The sequence below is a fragment of the Amblyraja radiata genome, chromosome 3, assembly GCF_010909765.2.
Source record: "Amblyraja radiata isolate CabotCenter1 chromosome 3, sAmbRad1.1.pri, whole genome shotgun sequence".
Classification (NCBI taxonomy): Eukaryota; Metazoa; Chordata; class Chondrichthyes; order Rajiformes; family Rajidae; genus Amblyraja; species Amblyraja radiata.
The window spans coordinates 58983687-59002110 of record NC_045958.1 but is presented as its reverse complement, the minus strand read 5'-3'; the positions used below and the strand labels follow the sequence as shown (position 1 = coordinate 59002110).

At 38.5% G+C, this 18424-nt stretch overlaps 1 protein-coding gene across 3 annotated transcripts in view; it reads right to left on the bottom strand.

Moving 5' to 3' along the window:
- Positions 1-18424, bottom strand: part of tdrd7 (tudor domain containing 7) — a 124615-nt gene that overhangs the window by 86882 nt on the left and 19309 nt on the right. For all 3 annotated transcript variants that reach the window (XM_033017847.1, XM_033017848.1, XM_033017849.1), the window contains one exon: positions 13741-13960. In XM_033017847.1, coding sequence (XP_032873738.1) covers positions 13741-13960 — 220 coding nt within the window. The remainder of the gene's footprint in view (positions 1-13740; positions 13961-18424) is intronic.

The window sequence follows — 18424 nt, the reverse complement described above, 5'->3', positions numbered from 1 at the left end:
CCAAGCTCCTTAGTCTAACAATTTAAGGAACCAAACCATGTAAATGAATAAAATGAAGGCAAGCAGATAAAACTATAAAAAATGTGAAACCAATCCAGGTAATATGCTAAACAAGTAAAAGAGCACATTTTATTGATTAAAAACACCACTCATTGTAAATTTAATTCCTTCAAAAAGAGGAGAGGAAATAACAATTGACTTTGTGTATCAAGCTAATTGTTTTGTTTAAATTCCCCAGTTCCCAATAATATGGATTTGTTTGAAGAAAAACCCTTTAAAATGATGTTGTTTCATGCAACATATTGTACAGTTCAATCCAACAAATGTGGTAGTTACTCAGCTAAAGATTTTTTTCCCCTAAAGATAATGTAACCATATACTTGAGCGAGAAGCACAATTCAGCCAGCTAGTTTCTAGATTTAGATAAAACAGACTTCAAACATTAAACACTATCAAAACTATGCTGGTAACAGAAAAAAAAGGAAATGCTGTGTATACTCAGCTGGTCAGGCCACAGCTTTGTGAGACGAGAAACAAATTAACATTTCAGGTCAATGATCCTTTGTCAGTAGCAGTTTTCATTTGATTTTCAATATATTTGAATGCCTTGGTGCTTGCATATCACTAGTTTATATTTTATTCAGCTCAGGGTCATTTTTTACCAACAGAAGCAAAGGCAACTGAAGAACAGCATTTGTTGAGCATAAAGAAATGAAGCAGAGGCCTCACCCAAGGATGGAACTTTCAAGATTTGAATCAGCAGTTAATCATAAGGATTAATATAATCACATCAAAGCCTGATAGGCTGGAGATGGGAGTGAGGGCTGGTGGAAGGAGAATGAGGACAACACTGAAAAAGAGATCTAGAGAATAATTGGTTCAAAAGTTGAATTTTCCTTTCATAGTGACCGTACCTGTAGTTTTTAGCTTTACCAGCAGAGGGCTCTGTGTTCCCTTGTGCATGGATCAAAGTTAGTGAGCAGATAGAACATCACATTTGGAAAGCAGATAGAATGCGTGTCTTCATTAAAAAGGAGGGAATAAAGAAGTAGAGAACTCTTGCTCCAACAGTACAAAGTGTTGATGAATCCATATCCAGAATACTGCATATAGTTTTGGCTCTTATTTAATCAGGGATATACTTGCTTTGGAAACAACTTAGAAGATTTACTAGACTGAAAATAAGTTGTGTTTGAGGAAAGCTTAAGTAAATTGGGATTGGACTAGTTGGAATTTAGTAGAATGGGAGGTGACATTGAGACATAAAAGACTGAAGAGGTGTGGGAATGAAATACAGATGCTGGTTTAAATCGAAGGTAGACACAAAATGCTGGAGTAACTCAGCGGGACAAGCAGCATCTCTGGAGAGAGGAATGGGTGACATTTTGGGTCGAGACCCTTCTTCAGACTGTGAAGAGGGATTGACATGGTGAATGCTGGGAGGATGATCCGAATGGAGCATTATGAATAACCTTCAAATAATTTCAGAATAAGGGATTACCTACTTCAAGAGTCGGAAAGGGATTGGCTACTTCAAGAGTAGGAACTTAATTTCTTCACATTAGACTATGAATCTTCAGATTTCTTCACCCCAAAACAATAGAGATCAAATCATAGGATATGTTTCAAGGCCAAAAAGAGCAGATTTTTAACCCACATAGTTATGAGCAATCAGCAGAAAAGTGGAGTGAGGGAATGTTTACGCCAATTATGATCTTACTGATTTTTTGGGCCAAATGGTTGCCTTCTACTCCTCTAACTCAAGCCTATCAAACCAAAACTCATCACTTCACAACATAAAATTTTGTTTTCCACATGTCCACCGATTTAAACCACTAGTCTCGATCTTTTCACCATTTCTCCTCGCTGCTTAAATACATTTTTCTCCTCCATATTCACATATTGAAATTGTATTCTGAACATTAATGTGAACAAATAAGCCATTCTCCATGCCATTCAACATGTCCTACCCGAAAGAGTTTTAAATATATGTGGTTACTGCTGCGGACAGATAATTTTGTAGCAGCCTAACAGAGTAAAATGAAATCAACAATTCGGTATATTCGTGTCCTTGATGGTGCCAGACTAGCAGATTTCTCGCATTATCAGATGTCATCCCTCTTAATACTCCGGCAGGCTTTTAAAAATATTAGAATAATATTTTCCAGTGATCTTTTAGATTTAAAGGGAACACTGAAACTGGGGCCCCCATGTGTCAGAGTGTGCGGAAGAACCAGCATCCCTGTGGCAGATGCTATACAATGAGATTTCTCATTTGCGGATTATCAGAATGTTATTGCAAATGCTTTCAGAAAGCCAATTAGACAACTAATCCCTCAATCCTCTATCACTTCAATGAAAAAAAAACTAGAACTACTTCAATACTATTTACCTGGAACTTCCTGAAATACAAAAAAAAAGCTTCTACTTCAAGTAAACTCTCATCTTTGTTTTTTTTCCATGGGTCTTTCTTTTCTGATATTTAGAAGCAATTCGTTAAGTGGCCGCCACTGAATCCACAAAGCAGAATGGAAGCAAACCATCCTTGTGCCAATTAAAATTGGTGCAAGACAACATGCCCAGCCTTGAATAAGTTACGTACAAGTTTATCGGGATGGTAAAGGTGGCCAAACAGAATGGGCCTTTGAGAGCAGCAGAAAAACTCAAGGACATTCTGCTCCATTTCTGCAGAGTGGATCAGTCCAACCCCACAGCGAGCAAAGGGAATAGAAGGCAGGCTGAGCAGCGAATGTGGTTAAAGTTCATTTATTGTAAGTGGTATTGTGAAGGAAAATCAAAATTGAACCAGTTTTTGCACAATTGTCCATAACATCTGTACTTTTTCCGCAGTCGGACTGTTGTACATTAAACAGCTTCCACCATTTTGGTGAGAAAGAAAAAAATCTCAAATAGAAAAAAGCCACTACTGTTATATATACAATTGGCTATCAACCGTTTGATTGAACACCACAGCACTTTGAAATTTACTTAGCATTTTTGCATAGTATATCCCATCTGTAAGAAACAAGCAATCAAGCCAAGTCTTCCAGTTGCAACTGATTCAAAAGATTTACACTCGTGTTGGAAATAGGAGAGATTGGTAGGAGCAGGCAATAACAAGACTGGTGCATTTTTGAGCCCTTCGATACCAGTAAGACCCAAATTAAGCCATTTAATTAAAGAAAGTTAATAACCAATGTTTTCGGAATGGATAGTACTATACTTTATGCATACTGGGCAAAACAAGCTTTTTGCATACCTTGCATGTTGTTCAATCACTGTTGGGCCATTTTATGCAGTTGCAGCTGAACATTTCATATGGAGGATTTATCAGCCGATTGTAATGTATTTAGTGAGATCATACTGTTTAAATACAAGGTCCATCTGCTTACTGTCATACACTAATCTCCCTAATGCACAATAAACCTTCTATTAATTTCAACAATGCTTTCAAAAGACAATTAACATGTCAATAAAGCAAGCTGACTAAGCAATTTCATTCAAATTTCTTTAACCTGTAGAGTTTGCATTCTGGTTTCAATATGAAACATCTCAATTTCAATCACCAGCAAATCCATTGATATCTGCTGCCTGCCTAACTAAAATTAACAATGTAAAAACAACTCCTTGATGATAAATACATAACCAAATAGTAAATCTCAACAGAATCCAAGCAGAGGAAATTCTAGATGAGCTTCCTATTGCTGAACCTTGCGTTATGCACAGATATGAAAGTGAACACACCTAATTGAAACCACACAATTTACCCTGAATTTAAGGTAAAGATCTGATTGTCTCCTGTACATCCCTTCTCATCATTCCCAGTTTTCTTATATTCAGTCCCCATGATCAAAGAAAAATCTTGCGGAGATTTTAGCAACACATACTGTAGTTCTACTAACTCTCTTGAGAATAAAGGGCATGATAATAAAGCATAATGGCTTTTATTTTCCACTGAGATGTCAGCAATTCACTATTTAACTCCTGATATTTCCCCGATATAGTTGCCCACAACTTCACAACTCATCATGGAAGTGTATTATTGGAATAAATCATTCAACTTCAATAACCTGTGCAGATTTGACAATGCAAGGACAGCTTCTCTATTGATTTCAGCGGTAGGGAATGGAATTTTAGATTTTTGAAAAAAAGTTTGACTTCATTTAAATATTTTTTAAATTGTCCTGGACATTCTATTAATAGTTCAGAATACCAACAGTTTAAACTATTCAATACATTTCACTGCTTCTCAAGTGGAATTTTTTTTTCCCCCACAGCTTTTGCAGCTTCCCAAGTTTCCTCAATTTCAGCAAGTAGGGATTGCTCTGATATCCCTCATACAATGACAATCTCATGGCCCCGTCCCACGGTACGAGTTCATTCCAAGAGCTCTCCCGAGTTGGCCCTGATTCGAACTGGGAGATTTACGGTAATGGCACGCTCATTTTCAACATGTTGAAAAATCTTCACGTCTTCCCGAGCTTACCTGCCGTTAGCAAGTCTTCCCGAGTACCTGCCGTTAGCGTTACGAGCCGCTAAGAGACATCCCTGAGCTCCGAAGTACCCACTACGTTCATTCTCTGTGCTTACCACGAGTTAGATTTTTTTTAAACTCGGGAGAGCTCTTGGAATTAACTCGTACCGTGGGACAGGGCCATAATGGTTTTACATCCAAAAAGTCCTTGTGATCATACGGGGTTTCATCGCAACTGTTGTGCTAACTACTTTCATCAAGTTGTTGCTGAGTTAAACCAAAACTTTCTTGCAAGTCAGCAACAAGCTTAGGTGGTGTGCCACTGATCAAAAATTCAAGACCAATTCAAGAAAAATCTGAAAAGTTGCAAACCCTTAAAAGTTGCCAACAGTTCTTAACAAGATCAATACCAGTCATGACAAAGCAGCTCACTTAGCTACAGTTAACTACAGTTACACCCCATCAACAACACTACACTAATTCCCTCAAGCAGTGACAGCATTGTTCCATCAACAGAGTGCATTATTTGCCAAGGACACTCCAACAGCTTACCCAAATCCACAATAGCCATAATCACGACTAAGGGCAGCAAAGAACATCATCACAAAGAACAGGCTCTCCTCCACTTGCACAGCTTCCCACCTTGAAATATCACTGATCTAAATCCTGGAACAGCATATCCAACAACATTGAGGGAGTATCTTCATCAAAAGAAGGACAGCGATTCAAGGTGGATGACCTTACTTTCCAAGGACAATTAGCAACAGGAAATGCGGCAGGGTGGCGCAGCTGTAGAGTTGCTGCCTTACAGCACTTGCAGCGCCGGAGACCCAGGTTCGATCCCGACTATGGGTGCTGCATGTACGGAGTTTTAACGTTTTCCCCGTGACCGAGTGGGTTTTCTCCAAGATCTTAGGTTTCCTCCCACTCTCCAAAGATGTACAGGTTTGTAGGTTAATTGGCTTGGTGTAAGTGTAAATTGCCCCTAGTGTGTGTAGGATAGTGTTAATGTGCAGAGATTGCTGGTTGACATGGAGTCGGTGGCCCGAAGGGCCTGTTTCTGTGTAGTATCTCTAAAACTAAATAAATGTTGACTTAGTTATGCACTGACCAAGTAGATCTCAAAAAGGTATTGAAAGCATCTTGAAACCATCCATTTATCCCAGAGAAGATGAGAACAGCAGAAGGGATGTAATGGGGTTGGTAAGGCTCTATAAGGCGCTGGTAAGGCCGCATTTGGAATAGTGTGTGCACTTTTGGGCACCATATCTGAGGAAGGATGTGCTGGCTCTGGAAAGGATCCAGTGGAAGTTTACAAGAATGATCCCAGGAATGAGTAGGTTAACCTATGATGAGCGTTTGTCGGCACTGGGCCTGTACTCTCTGGAGTTTAGATAAATGACGGGGATCTCATTGAAATGTACAGAATAGTGAAAGGCTTGGATAGAGTGGATGTGGAGAGGATGTTTCCACTAGTAGGAGAGTCTAGGACTAGAGGTCATAGCTTCAGAATTAAAGGTAGTTCTTTTGTGAAGGAGATGAGAAATGTATTTCGCCAGTGGGTGGTGAAACTGTGGAATTCGTTGCCACAGTTGACTGTGGAGGCCAAGTCAGTAGATATTTTTAAGGCAGAGATCGATAGATAGATTCTTGATTAGTACAGGTGTCAGAGGTTATGGGAAGAAGGCAGGAGACTGGGGTTAGGAGGGAGAGATAGATCAGCCACGATTGAATGGTGGAGTAGACTTGATGGGCCGAATGGCCTAATTCTACTCCTATTCTTTATGACCTCAATGGATGGCATGAATCCAAGTTTGGCGAACAAGTGCAGGAGGAAGGGATTTAGGTTGCTAGGATATGGGGACACGTTCTAAAAGGGTAGGATAAATTCATGACCATATTGGGTTTCTCAGTGGTATTTGGTAGTTCTGATGGGTCTAATTTAAATGGATGGTATTAATCTGGGAAACTGCATGGGAAGGCAATGAAAGAAACAAAAAGGTAAGAATTGAAGGCACAAAAATTGAGAGACAGACAGGACCATAATGTGGAAAAATATAAACATGACTATGAATGTAAAGAACACCAGGCTAAAGACAGTCTCAATGGATAAACTATTCATAAAAAGGTTGCGGAAATGACCAAGGAAATAAACACATGAGTATAAAAGTTGTAACTAGAAACATGGCAACAGGGTGACCAAGGATAGATTTGCATTACACAAGCAGAAATGCAGGGTTCCTAGTGGAAGAATGACATAACGAGATACCATTTGCCATTAAGATGCAAATTGGGAGTGTCGATTCTGAGTCCTGAATCCAAAAGCAATTGTGAAGGTATCAGGCAAGAGTAATGTCCCTGTCCCACTTAGGAAACATGAACGGAAACCTCTGGAGACTTTGCGCCCCACCCAAGGTTTCCGTGCGGTTCCCGGAGGTTGCAGGTGGTTGCCGGAGGTTGCAGGTAGTGGAAGCAGGTAGGGAGACTGACAAAAACCTTCGGGAACCGCACGGAAACCTTGGGTGAGGCGCAAAGTCTCCAGAGGTTTCCGTTCAGGTTTCCTAAGTGGGACAGGGACATTAGCCATGAGTAACTGTTGGGCAATGGCAAGCATTCAAAGAGGATATGGTCAGATTATAAGGATCGCTCATTCTATTATCGTGTGAAATAAAACAGAAGGCATGGATGAACTGTGGCTAAACGTAGAAGTTAATTCCATTACATCCAAGGAAAAATATAAAATGACAGGAAAAAACAGCAAATCTGAGTATTTGGTGCAGTAAACAATTTAGCACAGAAGAACAAAAAGAAAGATCAAGAAAAGGAACTATTGCAAGTGCAAACTTGCAGACAACAAAAATGACTGTAAAACCTCTACAGTACAGCGTGAACCGATTTTCCGGTAACTGATGATTCACCCCCCCCCCCCCACCCCGTTTAGTGCACCAGGGAGCCCCTCTCACTAGCTGCTGTTTCTTGCTGGCTTTATCTGCTCCATGCTCAACCGTTGCCACCTCCTTCTTCTCCCCTGGAGTCGCCAACAAACTCCACCTTTGAAGCGACAACAGATGAGAAGGGAGAGAGCCTCACGGTAACCTGCATGATCATCTGAAGTCATCAACAATAACGGACACCACTCCCTCCATTATGGTCCGTTATAACATAAACAATTTACTGTAAACAACCCTGGGCTCTAAACAGGCCATTGCGGATGAGGTGGTGCCCGTTATTGCCGATGACTGCAGATGATGGTTAATAGTCAAAAGAATACAAAGTGCTGAAGTAATTTAGCGGGTGAGGATCTTTGGAGTACACGGGTAGGTGACATTGGGACCCTTCCTCAGACTGATTCAGTCAGCCGAGTTACTACAGCACTGTGTTAGAAACATAGAAAATAGGTGCAGGAGTAGGGCAATCAGCCCTTCGAGTCAGCACTGCCATTCAATATAATCATGGCTGATTGTCCAAAATCAGTACCCCAGTACCAACATTCCAAGAGCAAAGAGGCCAACTGGACAGAGCAACGAGCGTGCAGGTAGCGGATAAAGTCGGACAGCAAGAAACAGCAGCGGGTGAGAGGGGCACACTGGTGCTCCTTGCAAGTCGGGAGTTGGGCTGGAAGCCAGGAGTCGAATCGGCTAGGGAGTAGGTGGGAGCCGCCAGTGGGTCGGCAGCTCATTCCATTCATATTCAGTTTACATTTTATATTTGTTTTTCTTTAGTTTCTAGCACTCCATAGTGCTTTAGAGCCATGGGAGGGGTGTCATTAGCTGGCCAGGATTATATTGTCGTTTCACTATCACATGACCTCCGTTAGCTCAGAAAAACAAATAACCCAGAAAGGCTTTGGAATGGAGGGTGCCAAAAGTTGTTTTTTTTATTTTATTTTATTTTATTTTTTTTATTATAAATAAAATCGGTGTTTGTCCCTATGTCAGTCTAAATGACTTTGAAGTTCTAACTGTATCTGCTTCTATAACTTCTCTGACAGATGAAGGTTAATAAATCTCCAAGTCCTGAATGTACATGCATGAGTTCTAAGGAAGTGGCATGGAAACATTCAATGTCTTGGTGGTCATTTTCTGAAATTCTATAGGTTCTGAAACAGTTCCATTGAATTAGAGTTTATCTTTGTAACTCCATTATTTTAAAGGATCAAGCAAAGTCGATATGAATCTAGGAAAGGAAAATCATGCTCAACTAGTCCATTGGAATTTTTTTGTTGTACTTGCAAAATCGGTGTATTGTATTTGGACTTTAAGGCTTTTGAGAGGGCCCCCTTGTGAATTTGGTGTGCATCATTAAAGCACATATGATTATTGGGTGTAAGATATTGACACAGAACTGGTTACCTGTCAGGAAACAAAGTTAGGCAAATAATGGGTCTTTTTCCAAGCGGCAGGCTGTGACTTATGGGATATTATAGGGATCAGTGCTGGAATCTCAGTCTTTGACAATATACATGGAGTTAGGTGAAGGAATCAACCACATCAAAGACAGGTGGGGATGTAATCTGTGGAAGGGAGGATAGGCTCCAGTCTTATTTTGACAGGCAAGGGAGCGGAAATGCATGGCAGATGTAACATAATGTGAATAAATTTGAGGTTATTCACCTTGGTGGCATAAACAGAAAGGCAGATTACCCAAATGTCAATAGATTTGGAAAAGGAATTGTGCAATGAGATCTGGTTGCCTTTATGACTGAAAGTAAGCATGCAAGTGCAGAAAGAAAAATGTGAAAATTGAAAATCTTCATGACAGGGATTGAGTATCAGAGCAGGAACATCTTGCTCCGATTATACATGACCTGAGTAAAATAACACCATGAGTATTGTGTGAAGTTTTGATCTCATTACCAAAGGAAGAGTGTATTTACTGTGAGGAATGTAGTAAAGGCTCACCATTCTGACGTACGAAGAGATTGGTGAAGTAATGTACTCTCTACAATTTGGAAGGAAAGGGGGATGTGGAGGGGAGAGACATTTTTTGAACAAACTGGGCAGCCGAGATGGAGGAATGATGTTTTCAATGGTGTGTGAATCCAGAAACCACATTACTGTCTAAGGGCAAGGAATAAGCCAAATAGGATCAAGATTTCGAGATATTACTTCACCCAGAGTGGTGAGCTCGTAGAATTTTCCAGCATACAAAGCAGTTGAAATAAAATCATTAAATACACTCATGGAGGACTTAGATCTGGTTCTCAGGGCTGAAGTGATCAAGAGATACAGGGAGACAGCAGGAGCAGAGTATTGAATGTGGATCATCAGCCATTATTGTAATTAATGGCTCAACAGGTTCCAAGGCCCTAATTTCTGTTTATGTGTCAAATAAGTGGATCTGTAATTTTTTTTCATTTTGCGTAGAACATTAGTCTCACTTTTTCAGTCAATAGGAAAAGCTTAGTTTGGAGAACACACATGCACAATAGGCTTACATGTCCCCTTAATAAAAGGAGAAAAATGGTTACTGAGTAGCTTTCATTTGGATCTGTAGGATGACATCACATGATTCCTTATACTGTCCAAGATGGTATATGTACTCATAGAAAAATTGAATGACAAGGCAACCAAGGTTAATTTAGTGCATATTCTACCTTCCTGGTAGATACAGAAAAATAATAATAATAATAATAATTGAATTTGTGTCTAATTAACGCAGTTGCTTCAATCTACAAAAGACATGCACAATAAGGAAAATCGCAGTGGCAATGACTTTGAGAATCAAAGTTCAAAAGTCACTTGCTCCTCCCAGGCACATTACAAAGTTTCCTAAAATGTCATTTTCTTAAAGAAAACATCCCTACAGAAGCAGCTTTAAACATTGACTACTCACTCACTAAATCTTGATTCTGCCGATTAGTTTTTAGTTTACCCACCTTCAAACGCAGCCCGTGAACTCTGGTTCTACCGTTCTGGAAAAGTAAAAAATCTCGTCATGGTTGATATTAACTATTCCCGTGAGATGCCTAAACCCAGTAATTAAAGTTAAAGTCTAGAGTATAGACCATTATAGTGCAGTATAGACTTCAAACTCCTCCATGCTCCCCTCAAGAAAAGCACAATTTGCCTTAACCAATTTTCATGGAAGCATTCTCCAAATTCATACTAATCTTTTGGGCAAAGGTGATTCCCCTAATTTCCACACTGGGTTTATTTGTGGTCACTTTCTTTTGAGATCAATTATTTGACACAAGGTGAAAACCTATTCTGTTTAAAATAGAAATAATTTAAAAAATACGGGTTTTATTTTAGTTTATTTCTTCAGAGGGAGAATGAAAAGCAAAACAAATAAGCCAAATAGAAAAAGGTGTTCACAAGATATAAAGGACTGCTCGGAGGTTGCCCATCAGTCTTTCAGTTAAAAGTTCCCTGTTCAATCTAAACCAGTACATCTACCATCTCTAAGAATCACTAATACAGATATTTTTTGCTTTCACTTTGTTGGCTTTTCATAGTTTGGTGACTATAAACATCTCATTCTTGAATTATGGTCTAAACAGGCTTATTTCCATGTTTTCAAATTATCTCTGTTTTCTAAATAAATGAAATTGTAAAGCAAACCTGTTATTTTCGTATGGGCTCATTTACTTCCATTACTTTTTCCAATTTACATCCCAAAATTTTTTTTTTTCTATTCCTTTTAGACTATTATCCAAAGAGCATTTGTTCAACTCAAGTCTTATCGAGTATACTACCACATACAAACATTGACGTTACACTGCCCAGCAGAAGCCCATTCTGCAAATGGATTAATCTCATCCTGTATATTAGTTTTATCAATTGGCAACTTTAAAATACTTTTTGTCACTGAATCCAAGTCATTGTAAAGTGTTTAATAGTCACACCAACATCACTGTATAAACTACTATATCCTGCCTCGTGTCAGTTTGGATAGTTGACTTGAAGCCTAAACTTTGTTTTGGAATCATCATGTTTCCCATTGACCCTATGAAAGGTTTTATGGCAATCCAAATCTATCAAAGCCGCAGCACAACTCTTATCAGTGATATTACACTAAAGAAGTCAATATCAGTAAGGGTGGTTAATTATGACACAACATCTTGAGGTCTGTACTAATTCTACCTGGCAGGTCAGGCAGCGTCTATGAGGAGCAAAATGAAGTTAGTCTCATATTGGAAACTTTCATCAGGATGATGGTATTAATGGAAGTTATCTTCTCTCTCCACTGATGCTCTGAGCTGTTGAACATTTTCACAATTTTCTGCATTTACTTCAGAATTTCAACATCTGCTGTATTTCCTAAGCTACTTCTATCCCCTTTTACAATGCTAGCTATACAATTTTCCCTTATGTAATGAATTTTAATAAGCATCGACTGCTGCCTTTAATAGATCTACACCTCTTAACAGACATAGTCCATCAGAGGTCATTTTTTTATCCTCCAATTTGTTTGGTTTATCAATTACCTTCTGCTTCCCTCCCCTCCCCCCACCAAATCCTAAAAATCTTCATACAAACCTTTTTAGTTTCCTTAATACATATATAGTCCAAGGTGGAAATGTCAGAGACTAGAGGGCATAGCTTTAAGGTCAGAGACAAACTTTAAAAGAACATTGGGGAAAGTTTGATTTCAAACGCAGAACGGTGGGTGCCTGGAAACAGATACAAAAGTGGCATTTGGATAGGCAAAGGAATCAGCAAGGAATGCAGCCAAATGGAAGATATGCAAGCAGAGGAGATTAGTTTAACCCAGCATCATGCTCGGTACAGAAATTGAGGGACAAAGGGCTTGTTATTGTGCTGTACTGTTCTATGTATGCTCATGCCATTATTTAACACTCTGTATTTCACTACCTAATAGTTTATCCGTTAGTGACCATTTCATTGATTCCATTTGTCATTTTCGTGCTTTAATCTTTCTTTATTACTCAACATTTTAATTATAATTTTTATTGCTCTTTTTCCACTTTTCCTATTCTTTTTGATACCTATTGTTCTCTTGCTTAATGTATATTTGTTTTTTAATTTCGATTTAACCTACATTTCTTACATCCAAAATGTTTTGCTAATAAAATACAATTTCTCCGTTGCTATAATGATTCCAAATTCCTAAGACCATTTTAAAATATCTGACACTTCAATTTTGCTCAAATTTTTTTAGTTTACCGTCCTCAACTACTTTCACAAAATTCATCCTCTCCCCATTTCCACTTTTTCTTCTCAAACACAACGTAGAGCCATATGTTATGATAATCATAGCTTAAGTTTCATTGGCATTATTGCTCTCATCTGCTCTTATTTGCAAGTACCAATTTGGCTTCTCACATGCTCATAAGAACAATCCAAAAATGTCATTTCCACACCACCTCCCTCCCTTCAAACACTTTAGTTAGGGATAGATAAAGTCTCTAAATATTAATCCATGTTGTTTATACATTTCAAAGCCATGTCTACCCATCTCTTTTTTCATTTTCCTTCCACGATTAGTTGATCTACAGAATACCTTGTGCAGTAATTAATTATGCTTGAAGTATTAAATAATAGGAGAAACCAACAACTTCCCATAGAGAACAGACTTGATATACATACCAAATAGTTATTACAATTTTGTTATTCATTCTATCAACATTTTAATATTTCTTCTCAATGTATTCTGCTACTTTTCCAGTGCAACCAATTAAAGTTGGTACAGAGATTTAAAAAAAACTCAGTTGCTTTATATCTTCCATAAATAACAAATGTTATGAGTTCAAAAAAATACACCAGCATTCCAAATAGAAATACTGGTTAGATTGAAAACTGAAGCAATCATTTCCTTTCAGCAAGTTTCCAGTGAAGGTCACTTGATAGCAAATCAAGAAAACCATGAATCCCTCCCCTAACCACCTGTCTGAATGTGGAGGCTAATTAGAACACATTAGTTCCTTGGTTATATCAGCTAGCTCAGCAAAGAATAAAGGATAAATGTACACCAGAATATCCAAGACAATTTTAAATTTTAACATTTTCTTCAGTAAAAAGTCATGAGATAATTTTATTATTATTTTCAAGCTTTTTTAAAAAGTTATTAAGTTTCACAGCAAATAACCTACCAAACTAAACGTAGAGCTGAAGATAGATGCAAAAAGCAAGAGTAACTCAGCTGGAGAAAAGGAATTTGTGATGTTTCGGGTCGAGATACATCTTCAGTCAACTACCCCTTTTCTCCAGAGATGCAGCCTGTCCTGCTGAGTTACTCCAGCATTTTGTGTCTACCTTCGATTAAAACCCGCATCTGCAGTTCTTTCCTACGTTTCAAGTTACCTATTAACTGTAGCAGATAGAGGTTTACGAACTGAAGCATCCTTAAGTAGACCAACAACTGGTGCTTGTACTTTGGAATCTGTAGTAAGCATCTCTCTTCCCAAGCTAGTCTTTGTTTCTGGCATGCTGCCTTTTCCTTTTGCAACACTAGTTGGCCACCGGATTCCTTGATCCGGCTGGTTAATGTATTCTGGACGTCTTAAAGTTTCTGTAGGCTTCCCTGAGGAACAAGAGGGATAAATTAAAAAGACAATAGTCATGGAACTTAATTCGCAAAGCAGACATATTGCATAAAGAATGTTATGACCAATTTAATTTTCTGATGTAAATGTCAATGTAATACACTTAATCGAAGATCTGCAATTACCAACTTCAAAAAAGATACTTTTCCTTTCTTCCATTACTTTTCCCCTCAAAGATTAACCTCTGTGATATTTCAGTATAGGGCACATGCATCTGCAGAATTTCATTAAGATGGAATTATATTTTTAAATATGAATTTTATAAAATAACTTGTATTGTAATATTTCCAAAATATTAAAACTTGTATGAAGATACACAGAGAAATGGAAACACGGCATAAAAGTATAAATGTTAGCAATGAAATTAAGGATCAAGTTCTGAACTCAAAGACAATAAAAATGAATACAATTAATGCTACTAGATTAAATTATGAAAGATACATTTTCCTCAAGTATCCCATCAAATCATTTGGTATATATAATGACTTACTATCAAAACACAAAGAAACTAACAGTTGAAGTGACAGGAACAAATAACGAAAAGAGGATAGATATCAGTGCATAAAATATGGAAGACGACAACAGCAACATGGTTTGAAATAATGTTATATCTTCTGTAACTGCTAGATGGAGGTTTCTGTAAAGCATTTAACCATGTAGGAATTTCATTTAAAAATACAGTATAGTTTACATGAACCAGCCATGTTCAAAAGTTGATTGATCGAGGCAGATAGAACAATTACTGAAAAGGTCAACATCAGCAAGAAAAACAAACTGGCTTAACTGCATTAAAGTGGGATTTTCACAAAGAATTAAATATCACAATGTGTATTAGCTGCCTAATCCTGATGCTTGTTCTGATTTTCACCTCTGCAAGTTTTAAAACCCAGCAAGTCTGAAAGAAAGAACAGACATGTATGCATTTCCAGAGGCAATAATGTTTAACACCTGCAGTGGAACCTTTCTTGAAATACTGTTGTAAAACAACCATCCTTTGCAAGAATTATTCCAAAGGCATAGATAATTTACTCTTGTTTTAATTGGTTTTGTCAGGAGAAATTTGTTGTTCATGACATTGGAGAACTTCCCTGTCATCCACAGAATAGTCACAGTAATGGGTTTATTACTAATCAGATGGGATAGGGAACGAAGCAACATATCTGATAGCACAAGTCTGCAGTCATACTAATGTGCTGTAACTTAATATACAAAATGAAATCATTTTATTTGTTCCTTCTTAAAAGGACCAATGAAGTGAATTTTGTGTACATTTCTACAAAAACCTCACTATCTTGCCCATTCTTGTATCCAGGATCCATTGAAACTGGAAGAAATAATATCCTCAAACTAGGATGTGTCCAAACTTAAACATCATTTAATAGATCTATAATGGATCTGCAAAAACAAATCTTGAAACTGAAAATAAACTAATAAATCTTTCTTTAAACACGTTAAAAATTAGACAAAACCCTCTTCAAATAGCTGGGCAAGTCATTAAAATTTGATCACAGACAACCGTCTAAACATTTCACCTTGCACAAAATGAAGGACATGCACATGATTATTCCAAAATAGGAAGAATGCGTCTCATGGTTAATGTAAATATTGAGTAATGTTGGCTGGCTCATCACACTGCAAGCATTACGTGGCTTTGTAAAAGTGAAAGGCACTGCAAAGTAAATTAGCATCGTCAATAATCAGACAAATCAAAGCAAATGCTCGAAAAATCTTCTTAACCAGTCCATCATGATCAACTGACTAAGTTCATTTCTAATTTTGTGGATTCAAAGGTAACTGATGAAGCCAATTGAGAGTAGCCAGGTGGTTTGTTTGCGAGATGATACACTTCATTTGCCCTGTCAGCGAGGCTTGCGTGCTTCCAATGCATGAACGTCTCAATATCATCCTTAATGTTCCTTTCCAGTTAATGGTAATATGCCAGTGATTTCAAGTGTTGCATTTTTCCCCAATGATCCTTGACTCGTTTGCTCTGCTCATCCCTATTCCAATCTCTGTTATATGAAAACTGCCTGTTTCTGGAATCTAGCATTGGGTATGCAGCCAATTTACTACTCAAGGGTCCCAATGAGAATAATTAAGGCCTCAATACTGAGGATTTCAGTCTGGGAGAGGATAATTACATGATTTTAGCTTATTCTTGTGATAAATATGAAGGTATTCCCCAAAGACAGATATTGGTGGTGTCTGTCATGTGCCTTGAGATGCTTACAGTAAGTCTGCCTGGTCTCGGAAGCGCACAAGAGGCTAAGACCTCAAACTACCTGAAAGACCCTGAGATTTCAGCATTTTGAGGTTGTATTCAACCTTGCCAAGAGCTAGCTCCTGAGATTTATGTAATGGCCAACATTTTCTTTCATTGTTGGAGGACAATATTGTGCACCAGAGAATCATTGGCATAACAAGGGTCCAGGTCCAGATAGTATACCCGCTAAAGTTCTAAAGCTCAATTGCATGCCGTTTCAATCATAAATCCACAATCTCACTATCCACATTTGGGAAGAAAATAACTGAACACCGATTTTCCAGCAACTGATGGTCCTTCCTCAGATATTTTGCCCAAATCTACTTACAATGTTCCAAATGTGGTCTGACCAGTGCCGTGTAAAGCCTCAGCATTACATCCCTGTTTTAATATTCTAGCCCTCAAAATAAATGCTAAGATTGCATTTGTCTTCCTTACTACCAATTCGACTTGAAAAGTAACCTTTTGGGAATTTTGCACCAGCACTCCTAAGACCCTTTGCACCTCTGATTTCCAAATCTCCATTTAGAAAATTGTCTATGCCTTTATTCCTACAACCAAAATGCATGACTGCGCACTTTGCTATACTGTATTACATCTGTCACTTCTTTGCCCACTCTCCAAGCCTGTCCGAGTCCTTCTGCAGAGTCCCTGCTTTGTCTATACTACCTGCCCCTCAACCTATCTTTGTATCATTTGCAAACTTGGCCACAAAGCCAATTCCATTATCCAAATCATTGACGTACAACATGAAAAGATGCTACCCCAGCACTGATCGCTGCGGAGCACCACCGGTCATTGGCAGCCAACCATAAAAGGCCTCGTTAATCTCACTCTTTGCCAACTGCCATTTGGCCTACCTTCTATCCATGCTAGTATCTTCCCTCTAATACCATGGATTCTCATCAGCTTTAGTACCCTCATGTGCACCTTATCATAGGCCTTCTGATAATCCAGGTAAACAACATCCACTGACTGTCTATCCTGCTACTTACTTCCTTAAACAATTCCAGCACATTCATCAGCCAAGATCTCCCCTTCACAAAACCATGCTGACTTCATGTGCTTCTACATACTCGGAAACCTCATCTCTTGTAATGGACTCCAAAACCGTACCAACCACTTAAGGCAAGCTTACTCCTTATTGAGCAGCAGAGTAACATTTGCAATTTTCAGGTTCTCTGGAACCATTCCTAACTCTAATGATTGACTAGCTTACCTTCATATTTCGTCTTTTCTCCACGCATTGCCTTTTGTTACCTTCTGTCAGTTTTTAAAGGTTTCTAATCCTCCAGCTTCCCACTAATCTTTGCAATATTATATGCCTTCTCTTTTAGCTTTATGTTGTCTTTGACTTCCCTTGTCAGGCACGGTTGACTCATTCTCACCTTAGCATCTTTCTTCCTCTTTGGGATGAAAAGATCATGCTTCCTCTAAATTATTCACAGAAACTCCTGCCATTGCTGCTTCACCGTCATTTCTCCTAGTGTTCCTTTCCAATCAATTTTAGCCAGCTCCTCCCTCATGGCTCTGTAATTACTTTTACTCAACAGTAATATCAACACATCTGATTTAATCTTCTCCCTCTCAAACTGCACGTAATTTTTAATCATATTATGGCCACTACCTCCTCAGGATTCCTTTCCTTATAGCTTGCTAATCAAATCCGGTTTGTTACACAATACCAAATCAGAATTGCCTTTTCCCTAGTAGTCTCGACCACAAGCTGCTTTTTAATTTAGTTTAGATATTCAGCACGGAAACAGACCCTCCAGTTCACCGAGTCCATACCAACCAGCGATTCCCACACACTAACACTAGCCTACATACACTAGGGACAATTTACAATTATACCAAGTCAATTAACCTACAAACCTGTACATCTTTGGAGTGTGGGAGAAAACCCATGCAGGTCACGGGGAGAACGTACAAACATACAGACAGCATCTGTGGTCAGGCTCGAACCTAGGTCTCTGGCACCATAAGGCAGCAACTCTATTGCCGCCAAGAAGACATCTCGTAGGCACTCTACAAATTCCTTCCCTTGGGATCCAATACCAACCTGATTTTCCTAGTCTACCTGCATAATGAAATCCTCCATGACCACAATAACATTACCTTTCTTACATACCATTTGTGTCTCCTGATGCAATTTGTACCCTACATCTTGGCTGCTCTT